The sequence below is a fragment of the Pelodiscus sinensis genome, chromosome 19 (assembly GCF_052426305.1).
Source record: "Pelodiscus sinensis isolate ZL-2025 chromosome 19, ASM5242630v1, whole genome shotgun sequence".
NCBI lineage: Eukaryota > Metazoa > Chordata > Testudines > Trionychidae > Pelodiscus > Pelodiscus sinensis.
In genome coordinates this window covers 994,843-1,019,379 of record NC_143070.1, presented here as the reverse complement: position 1 = coordinate 1,019,379, position 24,537 = coordinate 994,843, and the positions used below count along the sequence as shown (strand labels likewise).

Genomic DNA, 24,537 nt, shown 5'->3' with positions numbered 1-24,537 from the left:
GGTTTATAAAGCTCTGGCCCCTCCCTCTGGCTACAGATTGACCAATGAGCAGAGAGTTTTGGATTTCAAATTCTAATTAAGGCTCCCAGTTTCCAACTACCAGCCTGAGCACATGGCCTTTCAGACAAACAGCTCAGCACTGAAAACTCCAAACACACAGACAAACAGAAACCCAGAACCCCCAAATACAAACCCCCACACACTCCAGACAGCCACTCTCAACACTCCCTCCTGTTAGCGACTGTCCTGGTCGCAAGCATGATGTCATGATGGTTGACATGACATCACAATCTACATTCCATCTGATGTAGGAAATACCCAACAGTTCTATTTTCTCAATGTGTTTCCTGAACAGAAAGCTCCAATACTGGACTGTCCAGTTCCAAACCAGACACCTTGCGACCCTACCAGTGACTCTGTAAATAACAGCAGCAGCCCCAGCCCCTTGGATCGGGCCCCTGGGCTCTGCAGGAAGCTGGGGGAGATGGACAGTGGCTGGGGCTGGCAGGGGGGAAATCAGGGGCTGATGCTGAGGGGAGAAAAGAGGGGCGCTCAGTATCCCCTTAGCTCTGCCCGGTCCCCCTAGTTCGGTGGCTGGGCTGTCCCTGTGCATGGCATGCAGGGCTCTGGGCTCTCACTGGGGCTGGGGGAACAAGGCCCCGACCCTGCAGGCCCTGGGTGTCCCGTTCCCGGGGGTGGGGGGGGGGGGTCGCATGGCAACTATGCTGCGTCTGAGCCCCTGACATGCTGAGGGACTGGTGGGCCCAGACAAGCAGGGAGAAGGGAAGCTCGCCCAGAAATTGCCTGGGGATGTTCCTCAGACGGATCCCTCTAGCCCCTCGCGCCGACCGGCAGCTCCTGGCGACATCGCCGGCCTCCGCCCAGGGATGTCCCTCTGCCGGGGAGATCTACTGGCAGCAAAGGCCAGGGTGACCCGACCGGATCTCTGCCTCCCGTGCTGGGCTGGCCATGGCAGAGCAGAGAAGCCAAGTGGCCCCAGCTACAGTGAGGCGGCCAGGCGCTTGGAGAACCTCGTGTTGGCCCAATGTAAGGACGTGGGGGACATGGACAGGTTCCTCAGTGCCTTTGAGAGGGCCTGTGAGCTGCACCGGATCCCCCCGGCCGACCGGCTGCAGCAGCTCACCCCCTTGCTGGGTCAGGAGGCCACAGGGGGGCTCAACCAGCTGGAGGACCTACAGCCAGGGGATTACAACCGAGTCAAGGGGGCCCTGCTGCACAAGTTTGGGCTGACCCCCGAGATGTACAGGAAGAAGTTACCGGGGGGTGCAGAAGGAGCCATGGGAGACCTATGTGGATCTGGCCTCCCGCCTGGCGCAATACTGCCACAAGTGGGTGTCTGGAGTCGGAGCCCAGACCCCAGAGGAGCTGCTCAAGCTGGTCATGATGGAGCAGTTCTATGAAGCGTGCCCACCCAAACTGAGGCTGTGGCTCAAGGACCGGAGACCAGAGAACCCCCAGGAGGCCGGGAGGCTGGCGGACGAGTTCACGGAGAGCCGGTCCGGGTGTGAACGGGAGTCCCGGAGAGAAAGGGAACCGCGCAGAGACCGGATCTCGGCTGAGAGATGGAGTCACATATGAGACAAGCCCAAGAGACAAGGACCAGTCACCTGCACCCCAGAAAACCAGCCAGGGCCCGGGCAGAGCTGACCCAAAAGGGGCTGCAGGACCTGAGCTGCCATCGCTGCGGGCAAAGAGGCCACAAGAGGGCTCAATGCCCCATGCACCAGGACAGGTCCCACGACCTCGGATGTCCCAGGGTTAACTGGCTGAGGCGGGAGGAAGGGCAAGCTGCCCCAGAGGCAGGGGCTGGCAGGCAAACCTCAGCTCAGAGAGAGGGGAAGGATGCTCCTCCCCTGGGAGGTCTGACCCTCGGGAGGCAGATTTCTCCGTGTACCGGGTGGGGGCAGGACGGCCCCTGTGGAGCGAGAGCCTCATACCCCTGGATGTGGATGGTAGGGAGGTGACGGGCTTCTGGGACACGGGGGCGGAGGTGACGCTGGCCTGGCCTGAGGTCATGGCCCCAGAGCACATGGTGCCCAACACTCAGCTGACCCTGAGGGACATAGATGCCCCATGTGTTACCAGAGGGTGGGGAAGGCCCAAGATGGGAGGAAGCTGTTTGGAGGGCCCTACCCCGTAGAGAGGAGCGTTTCCAGAAGGCAGCAATAGAGATAGTGGGGCCTGTTGGCCAGGCGACCTGACGGGGAAAAAATACACCCTGGTAGCCATGGATACAGCCACCCACTGCCCCGGGGCCGTGGCTCTGCCCTGTAGCGAGCAGACCCGGTGGCAGACGCTGCTGGCCCTGTTCAGCAGGGGAGTCCCCCAGGAGTCCTCACGGACCAGGGGCCCCGCTTCATGTCGGCCCCGCTCCGGTGCTTGTGGGAGACGCACGGGGCCCGGCTCACCTGGACCCCAGCGTAGGGCGCCCGGCCCAGCGAGCTGGTGGGAGGTTCCAGGGGACCCTGAAGCAGATGCTGGAGGCCTTTATGCTCCGGCACCCGCAGGACTGGGACGAGTCCCTGCCCCCCTGCTGTCTGCACAGGGGGAGGCCCCCGAGGGTCTGCCAGGCTCTCCGGGACCGAGCCGGGGTGCAAAGGGGGAGGGGCCCCCTGGGCTTGCTGAGAGCGTTATGGGAGGGGAAGACCCCCCTGGATGGAGCGTTGGAGGTGGAGGACGTCCTGGCTTTCCGGGAAAGGCTCGCTGGGCTCATGGGCCTGGCCAGAGAGACCCTGGGCAGAGACCAAGGGAAGTGGAAGGGCTGGGACAGCCACCGAAGACGGGCCCGTGCCAGGCCCCCCGGAGCTGTGCAGCAGCCGGACAGGGGGGAGCCGGCTCCTGCAGGGCATCGCCGCAGCCAGCCCGAGCCAAGGGGAGCCAATGTCACCGCAGCGGCTTTCCCGGGCCGGGGACCCGAACTTCCCTAGGTCACACGCGGAGTGACCCTGCTCAGCTCGCTCTCGGATGGGGGAGAACTGTGCCATGGGGGGGGGCTGTCTGCTCTGTGACCCGGGGTCCCCACCCAGCCATGCTGTGTGATTCCCACTGACTCCCCCACATGTGTATGGGCCCAGACACCCCGTCCCAGCCTGGGCAGGGAACAAGGCTCTTCCCAGGGGGAGACAAAGAGGAGAGGGGGAGACAGACACCTTGTTTTGGGGGAAGGGTTAGTTGCTGGCTGGGAAACATGAAAGAAACAGCTTAAGCTGGGGGCTGAGGGTCTGGGGCAACAATGGAGCCCGCCCCCCCCCAGTCCAAGGCGTCTGAGGCTGCCTGGCCCTGGCCCGTCTGTGCTGGGCTGTGTCCTGGAGAAGCAACAAACCCCCCTGTTCTACCGGCTGGGGGAGTCTGGTCTGGCTGCTCCGGGGGTGCAGGGTTGGGGAGAAACCTGACGTGCCGTCACACCGTGTCACACAGAATTAACCCCTCTCTGCCCCAGCACAGGAGACTGGAGGGTCTGGCCTGGCAGGATGGTGGGGGGGGGGGGGGGAGGGAGAGAGGATGCCCAGAGGCTGGAGATAGTACCCATGTGACTCTGTGCCCCTCCCTGCAAGCACCCACCAGGGGGCAGGGCCAGCTGCAGCCCATACACTGAGCCGCCTCATCTCACCCCTCTGCCAGTCTCCCCCTCGTCAGCCCTCCCACCTGGCCCTGAGCCCATGGCAGCGTTGACTCTGGTGTAGACCCATGGAGTGACAGGACCAGAGGGACCCCAAGGCTGGGGGGGTCTATGCCCCAGAGACCCCCCAGGAGAAGGGTCACGAGCCCCCAGAAGCAGTACTGACCCCAACACAACCTGTCTCTCACACACACACCCAGTGTCCATGGAGCAGCTGGACCCAGCCCCTTTGCAGGTGCCAGCCCCGGGCGCATGGCCGGTCCCGGCCCCGGGTGCGCCGCGCATGCCGGTGCCGACCCTGACCCACGCCCCCAGGGGCGTCGTGCGTGCCCTGGCCCCGGCGCCGGCCCCGCGGTGCTTACGGGGGGAGCGCCGGCCCCGGGCGCGTGGCTATGGGGGGGGGCCCCCGCCCCCAGGCGTGCAAGTGTCCCCGCCCCCTGATGCCCGGTGGGCAAACGGCCACGCTCCCTGGCGTCCGACAACCTGAAAAGGTTGGGGACCACTGATCTAGGTCTTCCAGAGAAAGCCGTCAGTGATGCCTGAGGAAAGTGATGGCCCCGGTGCTCAAGTCAACAGTCTGGAAATAGTTTTATTTTTGGGTAGGTCCTACAATGACAGGAGCCCAGGCTGCCTGGCCCTGGAATCCATCTTGAATTTGGTATTTCCCACAGGGGTGGGAGAATGGGAGGCAGAGTCCCTGCCCTGGAGAAAGTCCCCAACCCAACACCACATTACACACACAGGTACCAACACATTACAAGCCTCCGGCCGGGCCAGGCTCCCACTCCGTAGGTACCGCCCCTTGCCTGCACCAGGTGGGGTGATGAGAGCATCTCTGTCCGTCCCGCTGTCCAGTCCGAGCCTGTCCTGAGCCCAGGTGGGGGTCTGTGGGAACGAGGGGGCCAGGGTCTTTTCTAACCAGCTGGGTTACGCTGAGTGCAGGGCACAAAAGCAGCAATCAGGGAACGGGGATTGCTTCATGATCCAGGGGTCTGTGATGGGAGCGTCCATTGGCTGATCGATTTGCAGGGGGGCTGCAGAGGGGGCTGGTGCCCGCCCAGACGCACCAGAGGACACGGGAAGCAGCTGATTAGCGGCTGCAGGGCGACTGGTCGGTCCGTGCTGCTTTCGTCTCCCTGGGACCCCTCCAGGCGCAGAGGTTACGCTGCACAGAGGAAGCAGAGTCAGGCCTGACCCCAGAGCAGCAGGCAGAGGGGCTCACTGCAGGGACCTGGGGGAACAGATCCCACCCTGTGGGTCCAGCCATGAGCCCCCCCTTTATCCTGCAGCACCACTCCCAGCCAGTCCCAGCTCCACTCCTTCAAGGGAGATTGTCCCCAACTTTCCACCCTGGGGAAAGGTGACGAGCCAGCAGCCTGAGGGCGGGTCTCTCCCTGGAGCAGGCGCCACCTCATGGGGCCACCTGTGGTGGGGCAGCGGATGTAGTGCTGTTTGCTCTCTAGCACTGTCACCAGAGAGGCTGGGCCCGGGGATGAGGGGGGATGCTGCTCCCCAAACCAAGGATGTTACGTGGGGACAGAGCTGCCTGGGGGGGGCGGTGCAGGGAGGGGAGAGCCCCATGCGGATCCCACTCCTCTAGGATCACACCGCACCCACCAGCCTCCTGCGGGAGAAGGCAGAGCCCTGCCCTGCCCATATGAGAACGCTGCGCCAGCGGAAGGGGCCTGGGTGATGTGGGGTTTAAGTGCCAGGGCAGGGGTCTCCCCCAGCGGTGCAGCGAGCAGCCAGCCCCTGAGCTAACACGTTACCTGGTGCGGAGGAGTCGGATCCCTGCTCGCTGCCTGCGGGGTGAGAAGAGGGTTAGCGCCTCCCCAGCACAGCGAGTGCCCCATGGGAGACCTCCCCTCACCCAACAGCCGGGATCCAGCCACAGTCCCACCAGGGGCTAACCTGACGGGGGGGAAAGGGAGAGGGAGGGGATCAGATCACCCTAGGGGTGCAGGTGTGAGGATGAGAGGGAGGGTCTGACAACAAGGGCCAACGAAAGTGTCCGTGTGTGACAGGCGGGGACCCTTCACCCCAGTAAGGACGGGTTCCCTGGGGCCAAGGCTAAAAGGGGAACGGCAGCAACTGGACCAGCGAGGGAGGGGGTGGGGCAGTCAGTGGCATTAGCCAGTCCAGCTGATGGTGCTTGCCAGGCTGGGGCAGACGGGGGGGGAGTGGGGGGGGTCGCCTGTCACTTGCCCAGCTGCTGTGCACGAGGCACCTGGACCAGGGGCCTGATGTGCAGCCACAGCCCCACAGGCAGAGGCCAAGGCCGAGGGGGCCCCTCACTCACCTGGCGGGGCGTAGCCGGGTGGCTTTTTCCCTGCGGGGAGAGAAGAGGTTGCCGTGAGAGCCGCGTCTCCGGTGGGACTGGCTCCCAGCAGCGTCCATGGACCAGACCGAGGGGCCGGCCCCAGCGTGGAGCCCTGGGCTCAGACAGTCTGGGGGCAGGGAACTAAGGGCCCAGCGCGAGCAGCCTCCCTTCCCCTGTGCGGTCACACAGCACCATGCTGGCTCCGCGTCACTGCTGCCCCGGAGACCCAACCCAACGCCCAGCCAGAGCCGTTACCTGACTTCTTCCTCCAGACGACAACGCCGATTATCACAGCGATCAGGATGAGGCCAGCGATAACTCCAACCATGATGGTGATCGGCAGAGAGCCAGGGCTGGGCTCTGAAAGCGAGGGGAGAGCCGGTGAGAGGAGCCCCCAAGCCCCCTCCTCCCACTCCAGCCCCCGATTCCCACCAGCCTCACGCAGCCCCATACACTGCCCCACCATGCCCAGGGACAGCACCATCCTCAGTTACTGCAGCAACAGCTGGCAGCTGTCCATGTGCATCCCAACCCAGAGCAACACCGACAGAGGGGGAGCAGCCAGCGCTGCCGTGTTAGGGGACAGATGTTGGGAACAGTCCCGAGGTGGATGCTGAACTCACTCCCTGCAGGCCCCTGCTGGGGGGTTACATCTACACCGTGTGCCCATCTGGGGGTTCTGTAAGCCAGTGCCAGGGACCTGTGGGTCTGCCCCAGCCCCAGTTCTGCTGCTTCCTGCCCTGCCCACTGTCTCCCTCTGGAGTTTCCCCACCAGTGTTTGAAATGTCCACCAGAGCCTGCCCTCACGGAGGGCCTCTCCCCTTCCAAGCAGACAGCCACCTTCCCGAGGGGGAGGGCGCCCCAGAGCAGACACTAAGCCACTTGCTGGTCTTACCCCAGGCTCGGTCAACAGGCTCCAGCAGGCTCACGTGCTCCACGCGGCAGGTGTACAGATCCACCTCCTTGGGATCCGCCTCTATGGTGGCCCAGGTGTGGTAGGTCCCATCGGCGTTGGGCACGGGGCCCCCTCGCCGCGTCTCCTGGTCTCTGGTCTCCCCCTTCTTCAGCCAGCTCATGCCGATGGCCTGGGGGTAGAAGCCATGGGCCCGGCAGGACAGCATGGTGGGGCCGTCGGGGGACGTCTTGGCCAGCACCCTCACTTCTGGTGGCTCTGCAAAAATAACCCATGACACAAATTGGACAGCAGCTCTGGAGCTGGGCTATGGGAGATACTGCTGGTGGTCAGGAGAATGGCTGTAGGGAACCCTGAATGGCCTTGCCTTGACAATCACATCTGCCTCAACTACATTGCAGATGTCTGAAAAGCAAACCCCTGGCCTGGTTCAAGTCTGGTGTGCCAAAGCACACAGGAAAGGCTTGGGTTAATAGGGAAGCTGTAAGGGGAATGTGATCAGGAATAGTCACAAAGGGCAAGTCGTGCCTGACCAATCTGATTAGCTTCTATGATGAGGTAACTGGCTCTGTGGCCGTGGGGAAGTCAGTGGATGTGATAGACCTTGACTTTAGCAAGGCTTTTGATACCGTCTCCCACAATATTCTTGCCAGCAAGTTAAGGGAATGTGGATTGGATAAATGGACGGTAAGATGGATAGAATACTAGGACTGGAAGGGATCTCGAGAGGCATTGAGTCCAGTCCCCTGCCCTCATGGCAGGACCCAGCACCATCTAGACCATCCCTGACAGGTGTGTGTCCAACCTGCTCTTCAATACAGCCAGTCCCTGAGTTGCAAACGGTTGAGTTACAACCGTTCGCATTTATGACCAAAGCAGCCATAAATGCGGTCCATGAGTTACGAATGTGATCCATGTTTATGAGCTGCACGGTCGCCATGTAACTCAAGTGTTTGGTCCGTAATTCATTTGTAAGTCGGGGAGAGACTGTATCTCCAGAGATGAGGATTCCACAACCCCCCTGGGCAATTTATTCCAGTGTTTCACCCCCGACAGGCAGGAACTTTTTCCTAATGTCCAACCTAAACCTCCCTTGCTGCAGTTTAAGCCCATTGCTGCTTGTCCTGTCCTCAGAGGCCAAGATGAACAAGTTTTCTCCCTCCTCCTCATGACACCCTTTTAGATACCTGAAAACGGCTCTCATGTCCCCCCTCAATCTTCTCTTTTCTAAACTAAACAAACCCAATTCTTTCAGCCTTCCCTCCTAGCTCATGGTCTCTAGACCTTTCATCATTCTCGTTGCTCGTCTCTGAGCCTTCTCCAATTTCTCCACATCTTTCTTGAAATGTGGCGCCCAGAACTGAACACAGTACTCCAGCTGAGGCCTAACCAGCGCAGAGTAGAGCGGAAGAACAACTCCTCGTGCCTTGCTCATAACACACCTGTTAATGCATCCCAGAATCATGTTTGCTTTTTGTGCAACAGCATCACCCTGCTGACTCATATTTAACTTGTGGTCCACTATGACCCCTAGATCCCTTTCTGCCATGCTCCTTCCCAGACAGTCGCTTCCCATTCTGTGTGTGTGAAACTGATTGTTCCTTCCTAAGTGGAGCACTTTGCATTCATCCTTATACACCTCCATCCTTGTGACGGCGCGTTGGGGGTCCCCTGTCTCCTGCACCCCAAAATGGCACAAACAGACTCCTCCAGCCAGTGGAATTGAGGGTGGTTTATTACTTCTCCAGGATACAGCACAGCACAGATGTCATCTGGTTACAGGAACTGGGGCTAAGAGGCCTCAGTGCCCCCCCCTTGAGATGGGGGAGTCCCAGCCCCCCTCCCCAGCTCCTTCTCCCCTGCTTTCCAGCCAGGAACTAACTACCTCTTCTCCAGACCTGCCCCCAGCCACGGGCAGCCTTCTACCTTCCTTTGTTCCTCTCCATGGGGGGTAGCTGGTCAGACAGGTTGAGACACCCATTGCATAGTGACTCATCCTGTTTTGCTGGGCCGTGGTACCAACTGCAGCCAGTGGGGGTTACCCCAGAGCCAGCAGCATAGAAACCAGCCAGGTACCCCCACTACGTCACAGTTCTCCCCCCTCCGAGAGCGAACTGAGCAGGGTCACTCCGCTCGTGACCTAGGGAAGTTCGGGTCCTCTGCGTGGGAACCCGCCCTGGGGACATGGGTGCTCCCTTTGACTCGGGCCGGCCGTGGCGAGGCCCCACATGAATTGGCTTCCCTCTGTCCACTCGCCGCCCCGCTCCAGGGCAACTGGCACAGGCCTGTCCTCGGGGGTCACACCCACCCTTCCGCTGGCCTTGATCCCTGGCCAGGGTCTCTCGGGCCGGGGCCATGAGCCCAGCGAGCCTTCTCTGGACAGCCAGGGCGGCTTCCACCCCCGAAGCTCCATCCAGGGAGGTCTTCCCCTCCCATAACTCTCTCAGCCAGCCCAGAGGGTCTATCTGGGGTAGAGACCCCCAAGCCGCTTTCCTCCTGTCTTGGGCCTTCCCGCCCCTCTGGCAGGAGTCACAGGACCGGCAGTACCGCCGCACGGCTGTAAAGATTCCCGGCCAATAGAAGTGTTGGAGCAGCCTCAGCCGGGTGCTCCGGATCCCCCGGTGGCCCCCAATGGGGACGTCGTGGGCCAAGTACAGCAGCTTGAGGCGATACTTTCAGGGGACGACCAGCTGCCGCTGGACCCCCCATGCCCTCGCCTTCCTGGGGGGAAGCCATTCACGGAACAGGAGTCCACGCTCCCGCAGGAATCTCTCCTGGCCACCTCTCCCCCGGGGCTGAGCTGCATGGAGGCCAGCCTGGTCCCTCAGCCTCTGCAAGGAGGGGTCTGCCTGCACCTCAGCCTGGAATTCAGCTGCTGAGGCAGGGATCGGGACCTGTCCCCCACCTCTGCCTAGGTCCGGAGTCCCAGCCTGGCTGGACCCCGTGTCCACTGGGATGGGACCCTGAGGCTGCTGCCAGGAGTCCTTCCCTGGACCCAGGTTGTCAGCCCCCTGCTGGCTCTGGCTCCGGGTAGTGACTAGAGCCCGCTGGGGTTCACGGGGCCACTCCTCTAGGTCATTCCCCATCAGCACCTCGGTGGGCAAGTGCGGGTGCACCCCCACTTCCTTGAGGCCTTTCTTCGCCCCCCATTTCAGATGCACCCGGGCTACAGGCACCTTAAACGGGGACCCGTCTATGCCCTTCAGGGTCAGCTGCGCGTGGGGTAGTATCCGCTCTGGGGCCACTATGTCGGATCGGGCCAGAGTCACCTCCGCCCCCGTGTCCCAGAAGCCCGTCACCTTCCTACCATCCACATCCAGGGGTATGAGGCACTCGCTCCGCAGGGGCCGTCCTGCCCCCACCCGGCACACAGAGAAATCCGCCTCCTGAGAATCAGACCTCCCAGGGGAGGTGCACTGAGCATCCTTCCCCTCTCTCTGAGCTGAGGTTTGCCTGCCAGCCCCTGCCTCTGGGGCAGCCTGCCCTTCCTCCCGCCCCAGCCAGTTAACCCTGGAAAGTCCCCGGTCCTGGGACCTGGTGCACTGAGCCCTCTTGTGGCCTTTTTGCCCACAGCGCTGGCAAGTTAGGCTTTGGGCTGTCTCTGTCCAGGGCCTGGCTGGTTCTCTGGGGCACAGACGACCTGTTCCTTGGGCTCGCCTCGGAGTTGACTCCCTCCATCGCTCAGCCGAGATCCGGTCTCTGCGCGATTCCCTTTCTCTCCAGGACTCCCATTCACACCCAGACCGGCTCTCCATGAACTCATCCGCCAGCCTCCCGGCCTCCTGGGGGGTCTCTGGTCTTCGGTCCTTGAGCCACAGCCTCAGTTTGGGTGGACACGCTTCATAGAACTGCTCCATCAGGACCAGCCTGAGCAGCTCCTCTGCGGTCTGGGCTCCGACTCCAGACACCCACTTGCGGCAGTATTGCGCCAGGCGGGAGGCCAGATCCACATAGGTCTCCCGTGGCTCCTTCTGCACCCCCCAGTAACTTCTTCCTGTACATCTCGGGGGTCAGCCCAAACTTGTGCAGCAGGGCCTCCTTGACTCGGTTGTAATCCCCTGGCTGTAGGTCCTCCAGCTGACTGAGCACTCCGGCCGCCTCCTGGTTCAGTGCGGGGACGAGCTCCTGCAGCCAGTCAGCTGGGGGGACCCGTTGCAGTCCACAGGCCCTCTCAAAGGAGCTGAGGAACCCGTCTATGTCGCCCACGTCCTTCAATTGGGCCACCACGAGCCTCTCCAAGCGTCTGGCAGTCCTGGGCCCCATCCACTCTTGGCACAGCCGGTGCCCCGCCGGTTCTCCGCTCTGCCATGGCCAACTCATGCTGTCGCTGCCTCTCTCGATCTTGGCGCTCCTTCTCTCGATCTTGGCGGTCCCTCTCTCGGTCCTGGCGGTCCCCCTCTCGGTCCTCTACTTCCAATTCCTTGATCCACAGCTGGATCTCCAGCCGCCGCAGCTCTGCTGGGCTGGCCCCTGCCCTAGATGGGCTACGGCTTGCAGGCCTCCCGGGAGACGCTGTCTCATCTCTCCGGTGGGTTCCAGCTCTCCTCCCCCTCTCTGAGACTGACACACTCTCAGGGGGGGGTCTGGCTGCTTCCCCTGGGGACAAGATCCTGGCCCTGTGGCCGGTCATTCTCTTCCAGCTGGGCAATCAGCTGGGCCTTGGTTGCTTTCCGCACAGGCAAGCCCCTCTCTCTGCACAGCCCCACCAGCTCTGCCTTCAAGAGTCGGGCGTAGGCCATCTGCCCGCTGGTCCCCTCGGTGCAGACTCACCAGTCTAGTGCTGCAGCGCCCCACGATTCCCAGGAACCGCTTCGCTCTGTCTCCAGCACGCCTGGCTCCAGGGCTCTTGCTTCTACTGCGCCTTGTCGCTTGCCGCTGGGAGCTTCATCCACGGGGTGCAGTGCATCCCACTTCTGACACCAGTGTGACGGCGCGTTGGGGGTTCACCGTCTCCTGCACCCCGAAATGGCACAAACAGACTCCACCAGCCATCCGCTGGTAGAATAGAGGGAGTTTATTGCTTCTCCAGGAGACAGCACAGCACAGATGTCATCTGGTTACAGGAACTGGGGCTAAGAGGTCTCAGTGCCCCCCTTGAGATGGGGGAGTCCCAGCCCCCTCCCCAGCTCCTTGTCCCCTGCTTTCCAGCCAGGATCTAACTCTCCTCTTCCAGCCCTGCCCCCAGCCAGGGCCGCATCCACCTTCCTTTATTCCTCTCCATGGGGGGTGGCTGGTCAAACAGGTTGACTCATCCCCCATCTTGCTCAGAGGTGCTACAGACAGCAGCCAGTGAGTTAGCAAGTTCCCCTCCACTACGTCACAATCCTGTTTACCTCAGGCCATTTCTCCAATTTGTCCAGGTCATTTTGAATTACAACCCGTCCTCCAGAGCAGTCACAACCCCACCCAGATTGGTATCATCTGCAAACTTAATAAGCGTCCTCTCTATGCCAATATCTAAATCGTTGATGAAGATATTGAACAGAGCCGGTTCCAAAACAGACCCCTGTGGAACCCCACTTGTTCTGCCTTTCCAGCAGGATTGTGAACCATTAATAACGACTCTCTGGGAACAATTATCCAGCCAGTTCTGCACCCACCTTCTAGTAGCCCCATCTAAGTTGTATGTGCCTAGTTTATTAATAAGAATATCATGCGAGACTGTATCAAATGCCTTACTAAAGTCTAGGTATATGACATCCACCGCTTCTCCCTTATCCACAAGGCTTGTTATCCTATCAAAGGAAGCTATCAGATTAGTTTGGCATGATTTGTTCTTTACAAATCCATGCTGGCTGTTCCCTATCACCTTATTATCATCCAAGTGTTTGCAAATGGATTCCTTAATTACTTACTCCATTATTTTTCCTGGTACAGAAGTTAAACTGACTGAAAGCTGGCTAGACTGTTGGGCCCAACGGGTAGTGATCAATGGCTCAATGTCAGGTTGGCGGTTGGTTTCTAGCAGAGTGCTCCAAGAATTGGTTCTAGGGCCAGTTTTGTTCAACATCTTTATTAATGACCTGGCTGAGGGGATGGATTGCACCCTCAGCAAGTTTGCAGATAACACTCAGCTAGGGGGAGAGGTAGATACGCTGGAGGGCAGGGAAGGGTCCAGAGTGACCTGGACAGATTAGAGGATTGGGCTACAAGAAATCTGATGAGGTTCAACAAGGACAAGTGCAGAGTCCTGCCGGTGGGGTGGAGGAATCCCAAGCATTGTTCCAGGCTGGGGACCCACTGGCAGAAAAGGACCTGGGGGTTACAGTGGATGAGAAGCTGGATATGAGTCAACAGTGGGCCCTTGTAGCCAAGAAGGCTAATGGCATATTAGGTTGCATTAAGAGAAGCATTGCCAGCAGATCCAGAGATGTCATCATTCCCCTTTATTCGGCTCTGGGGAGGCCACATCTGGAGTATTGTGTCCAGTTCTGGGCCCCCCACTACACAAAGGACGTGGGCGCATTGGAGAGGGGCCAGCGGAGGGTGACCAAAATGATGAGGGGGCTGGAGCACATGACCTATGAGGAGAGGCTGAAGGATTTGGGTTTGCTGAGTCTGCAGAAGGGAAGAGTGAGGGGGGATTTGAGAGCAGCCTGCAACTCCTGGAGCAGCTGGAGAGAGGCTGTTCTCAGTAATGACCCATGGCAGAACGAGGAGCAATGGGCTTGAGTTCCAGTGGGGGAGGTCTAGGTTGGAGATTAGTAAAAACTCTTTCCCTAAGAGGGCGGGGAAGCGCTGGGCCGGGTTCCCGAGGGAGGGGTGGACTCTCCATCCCTAGAGGTGTTTAAGTCTCGGCTTGACCAAGCCCTGGCTGGGATGTTTGAGTTGGGTTGGTCCTGCCTTGGGCAGGGGGCTGGACTTGACAGCTCCTGAGGTCTCTGCCCTCCCTGGGATTCTAAGATTCTATGAGAGTCAGGAATTGTTTTGCATAACAATGCAGACTAAGCCTGATACAGTGAGACCATGTCAAAAACACACAACAACGCCTAAACGCCTTTTAGTGGTACTTCTGTTCAGATAAGCAAAAATATCAGAGTACAGCCATGAAACTGTTAACTGCGCACGTAGTTTTAGCAGTATCCTGCATGGCAGAATGTACTCCAAATATGAGTATAACAGAACAACTGAGTCAAGTATAAATATAGGTGTAGAACACAATCAGGGGAAGGGAGAGGGGATGTTTTTACACCCAAGGTCACTTTTTAAATGTCAGGACAAGCAAAGATCTATCACCACACCCTTGCCCCAAGACCCCACCCTCTCCTTGAAACCCGTCCTCTCGTTTCACCTCCTCTCCGTCACTTGCTATCCCCAGCCTTTATACACTCCACACTGCCGCTTTTTTTAAATTTTCAATTCTTCTGTAGGAAGAGGTTTTTGCAAACATTTGACCCATCTAGACTGGACCAAATTTCAGAAAACCCCTTCTTTTGGAAGCCCCCTTATTCCTCGTGGAACGAGGAATATAGGGGTGACTGAAAGAGCATGTTTGCTCTTCCACTAAAAAAGTGCATCCCTGGATGCAGAAGAGTTTTTCTGGGATATAACTTCTGAAGTCTAGCCATACCCTCACTGGGTTGAGACAGGAGGTACGGGCTCTGGGGTGGGAATGAGGGATTTGGGTGTGGGAAGGGATGAGAGTTGTGAGCTCTGGGAAGGAATTTGGATGCAGGAGGAGGTGGAGAAGGGGATGTTGTCTCGGGGAGGGGGCTCCAGGCTGGGGAGTGTTGGGCTCAGGTGGAAGGTTGGGGTGCTGAGCAAGCCACAAGCTTGTGGATGTGACAGTGCAGGAGTTTGGGTTGGAGTATGTGAGGGGTTCAGGGCAGGGAGGTTGGGGGTTAGATGGGCAGTGTGTGGATGGTGCAGATTTGCAGGGTGTGGATGGTGCAGGAGTGTTGTGGCAGAAGACCGAGGATGTGGGGGTGCAGGAGTTTCAGGGCAGGGGGTTCCAGTGTATGATGGGCTCAGATCTAGGGTCTGGGGGAAGGGGGAGTGTAGGAGTGTCATGATGCTGTGGCCAGATGGGGACTTGGCCCCAATTGGGGGCTGTTGGCCAGGATTCATTTTTAAAAAACATTTTATTACCTGTTTAGAAAATGAAAAGCCATGTCATTCCAAAGTAAATCCACATCAGGCTGTTTCACCTGAACAATATCCCTCCTTGAGGTCAGTTAACTCCTAAAATACATTTCATGGAATTCCCAACAAAAGTTCCAAACTTAGTCCAGCTCCCTCCTCCCATGTCTATAGTCCTTAAACCTCGCCTGAGTCACTAGGCCCGACGCGTGTTTTTGGAGAGGAGCAGCTCCACTCCCTGTTCTGCCCACAGAGCTGTTACAGCCAAATCCCGTTCTCCCTCCGGCTCAGGCCTGGGTCCAGGATGGGGAGGAGGAGGAGGGAGTGAGGAGGGTCACCTGAACTCCCCAGTCCCGTCAGCAGTGTTGGAAATGGGGAATGGGGGAGGAAGAGTTTAGTGGCAGGAGGAGAAGGGAAACAGGCCAGTGAGCGATGCCTTGGGGCAGGGGGCGTCCCAGCTCACCCGTCCTCTGCAGCGTGTGCTTCCCGTATTCCAGGTATTTTTTCAGCCACTCGATGCAGATCTGCTCCAGGTAGTTCTTATCACTCTGCAGGAAAGCTCTCTCAGCCTCCCATTTCTGCTTGGTGACCTGCGCTCCAGCGTCCGTCGCCGTCCACGTCAGCGTGTCCTTGTCGAAGCTGACGAAGTCTCGCCCATCGTAGGCAAACTGGTCAAACCCCTCGGTGGTGCCATCATCCCAGAGATCACAGCCGTACATTTGCTGCCAGGTGTGAAGCCCTGAAACTCACACAGCACCAGGGTAAGGTGGGGACTGGAAAAGCAGCTGCAGAGCTGTCCCCACCCTGGAAACACTCCCCAGCCTTCCCCGCCCCTCCCCCCCCCCCAAGATATGGGGCCTGCACCAGGTGGGTTCCTGCCTGCTGCTGGTGGTTCGCATGATGACCCTCTGCCTTGCCACAGGCCTGCACCAGGCTGGGCAGAGAGGGCCTGTGGGTACCAGGTTTTCCCAGCTGACTGCTACTACTCAGCCCAGTGGCAGGAAGAGGAGACCCCACAACCCCAGCTTCCCATCTCGTGTCCTCTACTACACTGACCATACACCCTGATATTTCCAGGACCATCCTGTATTGAAATGCTCTGTCCTGGTACCCCATCATGTAGTGAAATGTCCTGGAAAGCCTCGCTGGACACTTCACTACTTGAAGGGACACCGACCAGTTTGAAGGAAGAAGCAAGCACCATTCCATTGCTCCTTACATGGTGCAGCAGCCTCCTCCCCCTCCCCACCAGTGTAACAATCTGGCTTTTCTGTAGCCATGTGAGAAGGTCTGTGCTAGGCCTGAACCAAAGCCGCCTTCTGCAGCCACACTGAAGAGCAGCAGCCAGTAGCTGTAAGGCCTGGAGTCATATCCTCACCGTTCCATCTACATTGTATTACGAAATGCCACACCAGGCTGTGAGGAGGGGCCGTTGCCTTGGTCGCTCCCCACTGTCACCGGATAAAGAAACAGATCCCAAGATGGGTAAAGAAATTTGTGCGTAACACCATTGTGTCTGGCCAGAAACTGCTTATCAATAGAGGATGTTGTGGAATCCTCATACTATGACACTTCCCTATTGTTTGACTGTGTGACCTCAGTCTGGTTTGTAACTGTTTCTGGCTGCTGGATAATTAATGTTGCTAGGTGTAAATCAATGAAGGTGTGGGGGATGATTGGTTAGGTCATTTTGTTATGATTGGTTGCTAAAATGATACTAAAATACTTGGTGACGGTCTAGCTAAGCAGAGCTCAGGTTTCACTATATGAACTGGGGTCCAAGAAGAAGACGATGAGAAGGAAAGGAAGGAAGAAAAGGCTGGAAGAGGACCAGGAGGAGGGGGAAGACCTGGAAGAAGAACTCACCTCTGAGATACAGCCTGAGACCAGAGAGACTGACCTGATCCTGGCCAACAGGGGAAGTCTGCTGGCCTGTATCAGAACTGGTGAGCATGACCCTGTGTGCTCAGCATGTGCACTCTGCTTGTTTGGGAATTGTCAATCACTAGAGGATCAGAACATTACTGTGCAAGGCTCTTCCAGTGGCTAAAGATCCTGCCAACCCGCAGGTTGTTACACCCTGGGCCCTAGGAATTGGGTGAGGGTGGGTGTGTAAATTCACAGGGTTGCACCTTGAGCCCTAGGAACTGGGTAAAGGTGGGTGTGTCCCTCCAGCGTGGAAGGGAGAGAGATATTTGTGCAGGTAACACCAGCAGGACACTTAGGGCAGCTGGGCCAGCTTCCAGTGGCATGCAGCCTCTCCCTCTCCCCTCTCAGGACTGGCTCTGCCATGTGGGGTCCTGGTCCAGCAGCACCGCCTCCCACTCTGGGATTGCTGCAGGGCAAGGAATGCTTGGGTTCGGCAGGTGCCCAGAATACAGCAGAGACCACCTGTGGTGCTATTTTTACTATTGCAGTCTAGTCCCTGTGGGTGGCCTCAGCTTCAGCTGGAGTCAAGCAGCAGCTGCATGAGGCGTGTTCCAGCCAGGGCAGCCTCTCTGGAATGGGCCTTGTGCAGCTGCTGCTTGACTCCAGCTGGAGCTAGGGCCACCCATGGGGACCAGGACTATGGTACTAAAAATAGCACCACAGGCAGCCTCTGCTTCAGCCCTGGCATGTGGCTCTGCCCCAGAGGCTTCTGGAGCCTGGACCACAGTAATAAAAATAGCACCACAGCCTTGGTTCTAGCCCACGCAAACTGCCTTCTATGTGGAAGCCAGGAAGTGAGGGAAGAGGCGAGGGGAGGCAGGAGAGGAAAGGAAGGGGCTTGTGCTGAGGGGAAAGGAGAGGACCAGGACACTAGAAGAAAGGGGAAGGCACCAAGGGACAGTGTGGAGGAGAGACAAATGCCACAGGGCCAAGAGGAGACAATGAGGAAAAGGGCAGGGGGGAAGGGAAGGGAAGGGAAGGTGTCAGTGGGAGTGGGAAAGGGAAGGGGACAGGGTAATGCTGGGAGAGGAGAGGAGAGGGGAGGGACAATGGGGGCAAGAGGGAGGAAGAGGAGAGGGGAGCAGTGGGTACATGGAGAGGAGGGGTTGAAAGGAGGGGATGGAGCAAGTTGTATGTGGGGCAGAGGGTGGTGATGGGGAGGGCACCAAGGAGAAGAAGGCAAGGAGGGCAGGGGCAGGGAGGGAAGGGGGAGGCACCAGGATGGTGCAAGGGAAGATGCAGATTCCAGGAGATTGTGGGATGTGGTGCCCACCCGGCTGTGTGAGACAGCATGATCTCCCACCTCACTGTCCTGGGGGGTTGTGAGCCTGCACAGTGAGTGCCTGGCCTCCGGGGACCAGTGCTAGGGAGGTGAAAGGTTAAACCCGTGGGGGCTGCAGCAGCTCCCCCCCACTTTAATCAGTTCCCCAAGGTGTTAACGCCACATTCAACCCCTTATTCCATGGGGTTTTACATCCCTATCGAGTGGCTCTCAGCTGCTCCCCCCAGTGGCAGAGACACACTTGCAAATCAGACCCCAAATGGCTCACACTAGGGCAAATAAAAAGGCAGAACCACCTTTATCTGACCCTCCATTCACAAGCTCCCAGCATTACCAGGCCAGCCAGAGGTAGGGGATCTGCCCCATGGCCACCAGGGGGTGCTACAGCAGGGCCCCTCATTCTCCGGCATGTGTTGTGCTGGTCTGGCCCCAGCCCCTCTCGTCCCTGGGCTCTGCTGGGAACTCAGCCACCGGTCCCACTGGCAGGCAGGGGGTGACTGGGGGCTGCCCCACGCCCAGACTGGAAGGGCCCATCCCACATGGGGTTTGCAGTGTGGGTCAGTAGCACTCAGCCCCTTACACACACCCCAGTGTAACCCTCGTTTCACATTGATCCCCTTGCCCCTGCACTGTGTCGAGTCCTTCCATCTCCTCGCCCCCCCCCAGTGCGGAGTGAGCCTGTGGCTATGGGTCAGGGCCCCCACTCACCGCCGCTGTGGTTGTAGCGGTGGAGGGCGATGTTCAGGTTCACTCGGAACGTGGCTTGTAAGCTCTGTGATTTCTGTGTCTCCTGCTCCCAGTACTGCGCGTCCATATGCTGCGCCATCCAGTCTGCACCGGGCTCCTCTCTGCCCCGCTCGCTGTCGTAACGCACGAAGGGCTGCCCGTCTACGTACCCGACCGTGCTGAACTGGGGCAGCCCCGGGCCAGGCTCCGACACGCCCGTGTAGAAATAGCGCAGGGAGTGCCGGCCTGCAGGGAGATGGGGGGTGGTCAGAGCTGCTGGCGCCAACAGGACCCCCCACCGCACCAGGGGAAGGGGCATGACTGGAGGGGTTGTGAGCAGAGAAAGGGGCCATGGAGAAGTTCAGTGCATTGGGCCTCCAGGAGCCCCAGGGCAGGGTGGGGCAGGAGGAGATAACGGCACAAGATGCGGGAGCTGAAGCTGTGTGTTGGGGGGGGCGGGGGCAGGGGGACTGTGACACCAGTGAGAGTCCAGAGCCCCTGCATGCTGGGCACTGCATGCACAGGGACAGCCCTGCCCTGCCTCTGAGCCGGGGGACCAGGCAGAGCTAAGGGGTTACCAAACTCCCCCCTTTTCTCCCCTCAGTCAATCTAGCTGCTGATCACCCTGGGTCCCTACTGCCAGCCCCAGCCACTTTCCATCTCCCGTCTCTTCCTGCAGAGTGTAGGGCTGGGGACACTGCTGCTCTCTGACTATTTATAGAGTCAGTGAACCCACCTCCTAGATGTGGCTCCAATCCCATATGAACAGCCAGGCTGGGTCAGAGCAAAGGCCCATCCAGTCCCACGTCCTGTCTGCCCAGCGCCCAGTGCCCGGAGCCCCAGAGGGAGGGGACAGAACAGAGAAAAATCCAGGGATCCCTCCCCTGTCCCCCATTCCCGGCCCCCAACACACAGAGACCAGGGACCCCATTCCTACCCACCCTGACTAATAGCCATCTATGGACCTAACCTCCATGAATCTGTCTTGCTCTTTATTGAACCCTGCTAAAGTCCTGGTCTTCACCACATCCTCTGGCGAGGAGTTCCACAGGTTGACTGTGTTGTGTGTGTGGGGGGGGGAAACTTCCTTTGGTTTGTTTTAAACCTCCTGCCTGTTCATTTGATTGGGTGACCCCTAGTTCTTGTGTTATGGGAACAAGTAAATAACTTTTCCTTATTCCCTCTCTCTAACCACTCATGATTTTATAGATCTCGCTCCTATCTCCCTTAGTCTGCGCTTTTCTAAGCTGAAGCATTTCAAGTCTTTTTAATCTCCTCTCATACAGAAATTGCTCTATATCATTTCTCATTTTTGCTGCTCTCTTCTGTACCTTTCCCAGCCCTATTGCTTTTCTGGAGATGAGGTGACCACATATGTATGCAGGATTTATATAGAGGCAATAAGCTATTCTCTGTCTTATTCTCTATCCCTTTCTTAATGATTCACAACATTCTGTTTGTGTCTATGATGGCCACTGCTGCTGAGTAGATGTTTCCAGAGAACTAGTTTTGTATCACCTGCAAATATTACCACTTCACTGTTTACCCTTTTCCCCCAGATAATTTATGAGTATGTTGAACAGTTCTGGTCCCAGTATGCACCCCCAGGGGGCACCACTAGTTACTATGGATGTTAAATATTGGTTAATTGAATAGTTAATTAACCTAATGAATTCTGATTGGTTACTTGAGTATTCTACCCCCACCCCACCATCCCTCATCACGTAGCTCACAAAAAAACCTCAGATGTTAGATAGGTACTTAGCCCCTCCTAGTCATTCCAGCAGCTGTGGCATTAGGCACACATTGAAATGAGATACTGCAGTGACTTTTCAAAAATCAATACAGAATCTAATGGCCCCATAAGGTTTTGGCACTAGGACAATAAGACTTTTCCACTACCATCTCAAGCATTGTCCTAATCTCCTTCTGGGCGGCCTCCCACATCTTTCTCGGAAAGGGCCGGTGTCGGTGTCTCACCTGTCCTGGTTCTGTTGCAACGTGATGGTGGATCAGATTTGTCTGCCCTTGCTGGGTGAACATCTCTAAAGGCTTTGGGAGGTCTTACAAAGCTATTTGAGGGTGCCATTAAACCACTCTATGAATCTGTCTGTTTGGGGGTGATATACCGATGTCTGGAGGGTTCTAACATGCATGAGGTGGCACAACTCAGCAATTAGTTTGGATGAAACACTGATACCCTGATTCATCAAGATGTCTTTGGGAATGCCTACCATTGCGAATACCTTCACCAGCTCATTCGCTATGTTCTTTGCAGTTGCTACCCACAACGGCACAGCCTTTGGGTACCTAGTTCCATAATCTACTATCACCAGGATGAATCAGTTCTTCTCCAAGAGTCCCACCAGATCCATACCCACATGCTCAAATGCACAAGGGGGGCCTTAGGTACACCCTTTGGCCCAGCTCGCTGGCATTCAGGGCATGAAGCACACTAATCTCTAGCCTCCTGGTGTATACCCTCATGTGTCTGAGGGTCAGCCACCACCTGATCCAGTGATCCTTCTGGATCTCAAAGCATGGCTCCTGCAGATATCTTCCCCCCTTTATTTCTCCTGGGTTGCAGGCCTTAGCTTGCTCCCACGCCCAGCTCAGGGTTTGGTCTTCCCTCTATTCTTTCAGGAAGTCTATGTCCCTGTCCAGCTCTACCTAGATATCCTCCTCCGGGGCATCTCTACTGGGATTCAAAGTTTACCCATGTAGTTGGGTAAGGACGCACATCTCCATGGACACACTGAAGGTTGAGCATCTCTTCAGCTAGCTAGAGGTCCCATACCACACCTTCTCTTATAGTGGTCTGGTAGATGCATCCAAATCGCTGGCCTTCATGCCTACTACTACCACAGGGATTGCCAGTTTGCTAGGTTGGGGCTCCCATGCCTGATGGATGCAGGGTCATCAGTCATCTCTATGGTCTGCAAATATCCCCTTGTCTCAGGGTAACACAGAATCTGTAAGCAGCCTGAGTCTGTAGGATTGGGGCTAGCACCCTGGTAGGGGAACCCAGACCCACCCTGCTCCACTGGGTCCCAACCCAGGGAGTAGTAGATTGATCTACTACTCTCTCAGTGGGGCATCTGGCCAAAACATGCCGACTGTACTCAGGGCAGGAGAAGCCACCCCTGCACCCTCCCCGAGTTGCTTCCCACTAGTGCTGCTGGGGACCATATAATGGCTGGGCCTCCCAGCTCCCTGACAGCAGCTTCTCCCTGGGGCACCGCTGGGGCTGTGTAGTCACTGCAGTGATGCCAGGCAACAAAGTGCAGCTGGAAACCACTTGAAACCCACCACAGCCCACCCGGCTCTAAACAGGCTGCTCAGCCCTGGAGAACGGGGACCAGGGAACAGTCTCAACCACAGCAGGGATAGAAGGACAGTCCTTGCCCCTCTCCCCACCCCTTGGGAGTGCCCAAGCTCCTTGCCCAGCTGGTGCAGGGGATCCCAGCGGCTCCTAGCTGCGGTGCCAGGAGCTCACGCTCAGACTGAGTCCTGCCCAATGCACAGACCCTGGGGCGCCCGCCTCCCCCCGGCCTGGGCACAGGGCCAGAGATGACGGGCACTGCAAACAGGAGCTGGGCCTGACCTGCGTGGGTGACAGCTGGGCAGCGCTGGGATGGGGGTCCCCCCAGCTGGGTGTCGCTGGGGGCTGTGGCCAGAGCCAGACCCCACACTCATGGGCAGTCCCTAGGGATGCCAGATGGTTTCAACAAAAATACGGGACACACTTGCCATGACATCACAATTGGCCCAGGCAGGGGCAAAGCATGGGGGGGTCTCACCCCACCCCGGCCAGAACCGGACCCCGCCGCGGAGAGCAGAGCCCAGAATGGCAGAGACCCCCCTGTCGCGCCCCCCCAAGGCTGCCCCACTCACCGGCCTGCCCCCCCTGCAGGGCCACGGACCCCACCAGCAGTAGCAGCAGCAGCGCCGGGCCCATGGCCGCGCCAGGATCGGGGCCCCTGCCCGCAGCCGGGATCCGAACTCGAACCAGTCACCTCCACCACGCGGTTCCTACCGGGCCACGCCCCCCTCGGCCGCCATTGGCCGGCAGGGGAACGCTCCGGCCAATGGGCCGCGCGCATCCTCGTCGCGTCACCGGTCGCCGGGCTCAACCCGGTCCGGGCAGGTTGGGCCGGGGAAAGCAAAAGTCCCAGCCAGGATGAGCCCCGCCCCCAGTCTTGGGGCCACGCCCTCTGGTTAGCGCCCCGCCTCCAACCCTGAGGCTCCTCCCCTTTTCCCGGCTCAGGGCTGGACAGGCACTGGCTTTGCAGCCAGCCACAGGGGTGGGAAGTTTCCCTCTGGGGAGAGCAGGGCCCCCCACTCCAGGCGCTGGGACCACCCACAGACACAGGGAGGGCAGCCCTGGGTGTGGGACCAGCTGGCGCTCAGGGGCTTGCAGGAGCAGCAGCTGAGACCTGGGCCGGGGCTCTGGGCCGCTAACGCCCTGCCCGGGGCTGGCCACTGGATTTACTAGCGCCACAGGGGAAGCCACGATAGTCGGTCACTGGAAAACCGTAAAACCAACCACTGGGCTGCTAGCACTGTATAAACCAACACAACACGGAGCCGGGAGCATGGGCTTTGTGGGCACAGCCCCCTTCTTCCGCTGGCCTGGCCGGAGTTCAGAAAGGGTCAGTTTCCAAATAAACGGGATGGGGAGGAGAAGAGAAGGAAAAAGAAGAAAAAAAAAAGTGGGTCTGTCACATGCCCAGGATTGTGCCCGTCTTGTTTGGTGACAGGCTGGACTCTTCCCCGCTCCGCGGAGCCCGTCCCCACCCGCAGGTGCCCCCAGCCCCACCTCAGCCTCCCTCCAGGGCTCCCGGCAGTGCCACAGAGAGCCCCCCCCCATACACCTGATCCCTGCAGCCCCCAGAGCCCTGTCAATGCCCCCATGAACCCCAATCCCACAGAGCCTCTTTAAACCCTCCCCCCTCCGGCACTGGACCCCAGTCCCCCACCCCGACTCCCGCCAGCACCCTCGGGCTCACATCACACGGCCTCATCGGAACCAGGTGAACAGCCACGTCGCCCACACCCCACGTTTCCCCTGTGCCCCCTGATGTGTGCCCCACCGAGCCCTAGAGTGCCCCTGGGGGGAGAGGGGAGGGCTAGCTGGGGGCTGGGATTCTGGGGGTAGGGGGGCCACTAACTGGGGGGGTTGGGGTCCTTGGGAGAGGGGGGGAGGGGAGGTGGGGCTCTGGGGTCCTCGGAAGGGGGGAGGGGAGCTAGGGGTCTGGGATACTGGGCAGGGAGGGAATCCCCTGTCTGGGAACAGGACCGTGTGACCCAGCCGGGAAGCCCCAGTCTCCCAGGCACGCTGGGACCGGGCCGGGGCCACCACTCTGCAGTGCTGCTGTAGCCAGGCTGGGCCCAGGGCGATTCAGGGCACCTGGGGGGCACCCCCTGGCTGGCCCGGGGACACTGGAAGGGGAGAGTTAGGCTGCACTGGGGGGGGGGGGTCAGGGAAGGTTCCCCATAAGCCCAGCTCATCCCTTGAGTGGGGGGCTGCGCCCCCATGCAGAGCCAGGCCTGTTCTCTCCCCGCATTGAGGGGGAAGGGGCCTGAGCCCAGCCCTAGGAAGAGGGGTCCGGCTGGGGGGCACAGGGAGGAGCTGGAGCGTAGAAGCG

General features: G+C 58.9%; 2 protein-coding genes across 2 annotated transcripts in view; both read right to left on the bottom strand.

The window, feature by feature from the left end:
* The window catches only part of LOC142823571 (major histocompatibility complex class I-related protein 1-like), a 131,884-nt gene that overhangs the window by 78,065 nt on the left and 29,282 nt on the right, over positions 1-24,537 (bottom strand). The gene's annotated exons all lie outside the window — the stretch shown is intronic.
* On the bottom strand, positions 4,212-22,924 carry LOC142823567 (class I histocompatibility antigen, F10 alpha chain). Its single transcript, XM_075914806.2, has 8 exons — positions 22,784-22,924; positions 18,872-19,135; positions 15,416-15,691; positions 6,856-7,131; positions 6,216-6,320; positions 5,940-5,969; positions 5,410-5,442; positions 4,212-4,805 (listed from the first exon to the last, which is right to left on the bottom strand). The coding sequence occupies exons 1-8, from the start codon at positions 22,845-22,847 to the stop codon at positions 4,801-4,803; spliced, it is 1,053 nt and encodes a 350-aa protein (XP_075770921.2). The 5' UTR covers positions 22,848-22,924; the 3' UTR covers positions 4,212-4,800.

Coding starts and splice junctions, on each gene's coding strand:
- LOC142823567 (XM_075914806.2), bottom strand. CDS start 22,847: ATGGGCCCGGCGCTGCTGCTGCTACTGCTGGTGGGGTCCGTGGCCCTG. Junction 7,132..15,415: donor GCACACGCTGCAGAGGACGG/GTGAGCTGGGAC, acceptor TTATTTTTGCAG/AGCCACCAGAAGTGAGGGTG. Junction 5,970..6,215: donor CGTCTGGAGGAAGAAGTCAG/GTAACGGCTCTG, acceptor CTCTCCCCGCAG/GGAAAAAGCCACCCGGCTAC.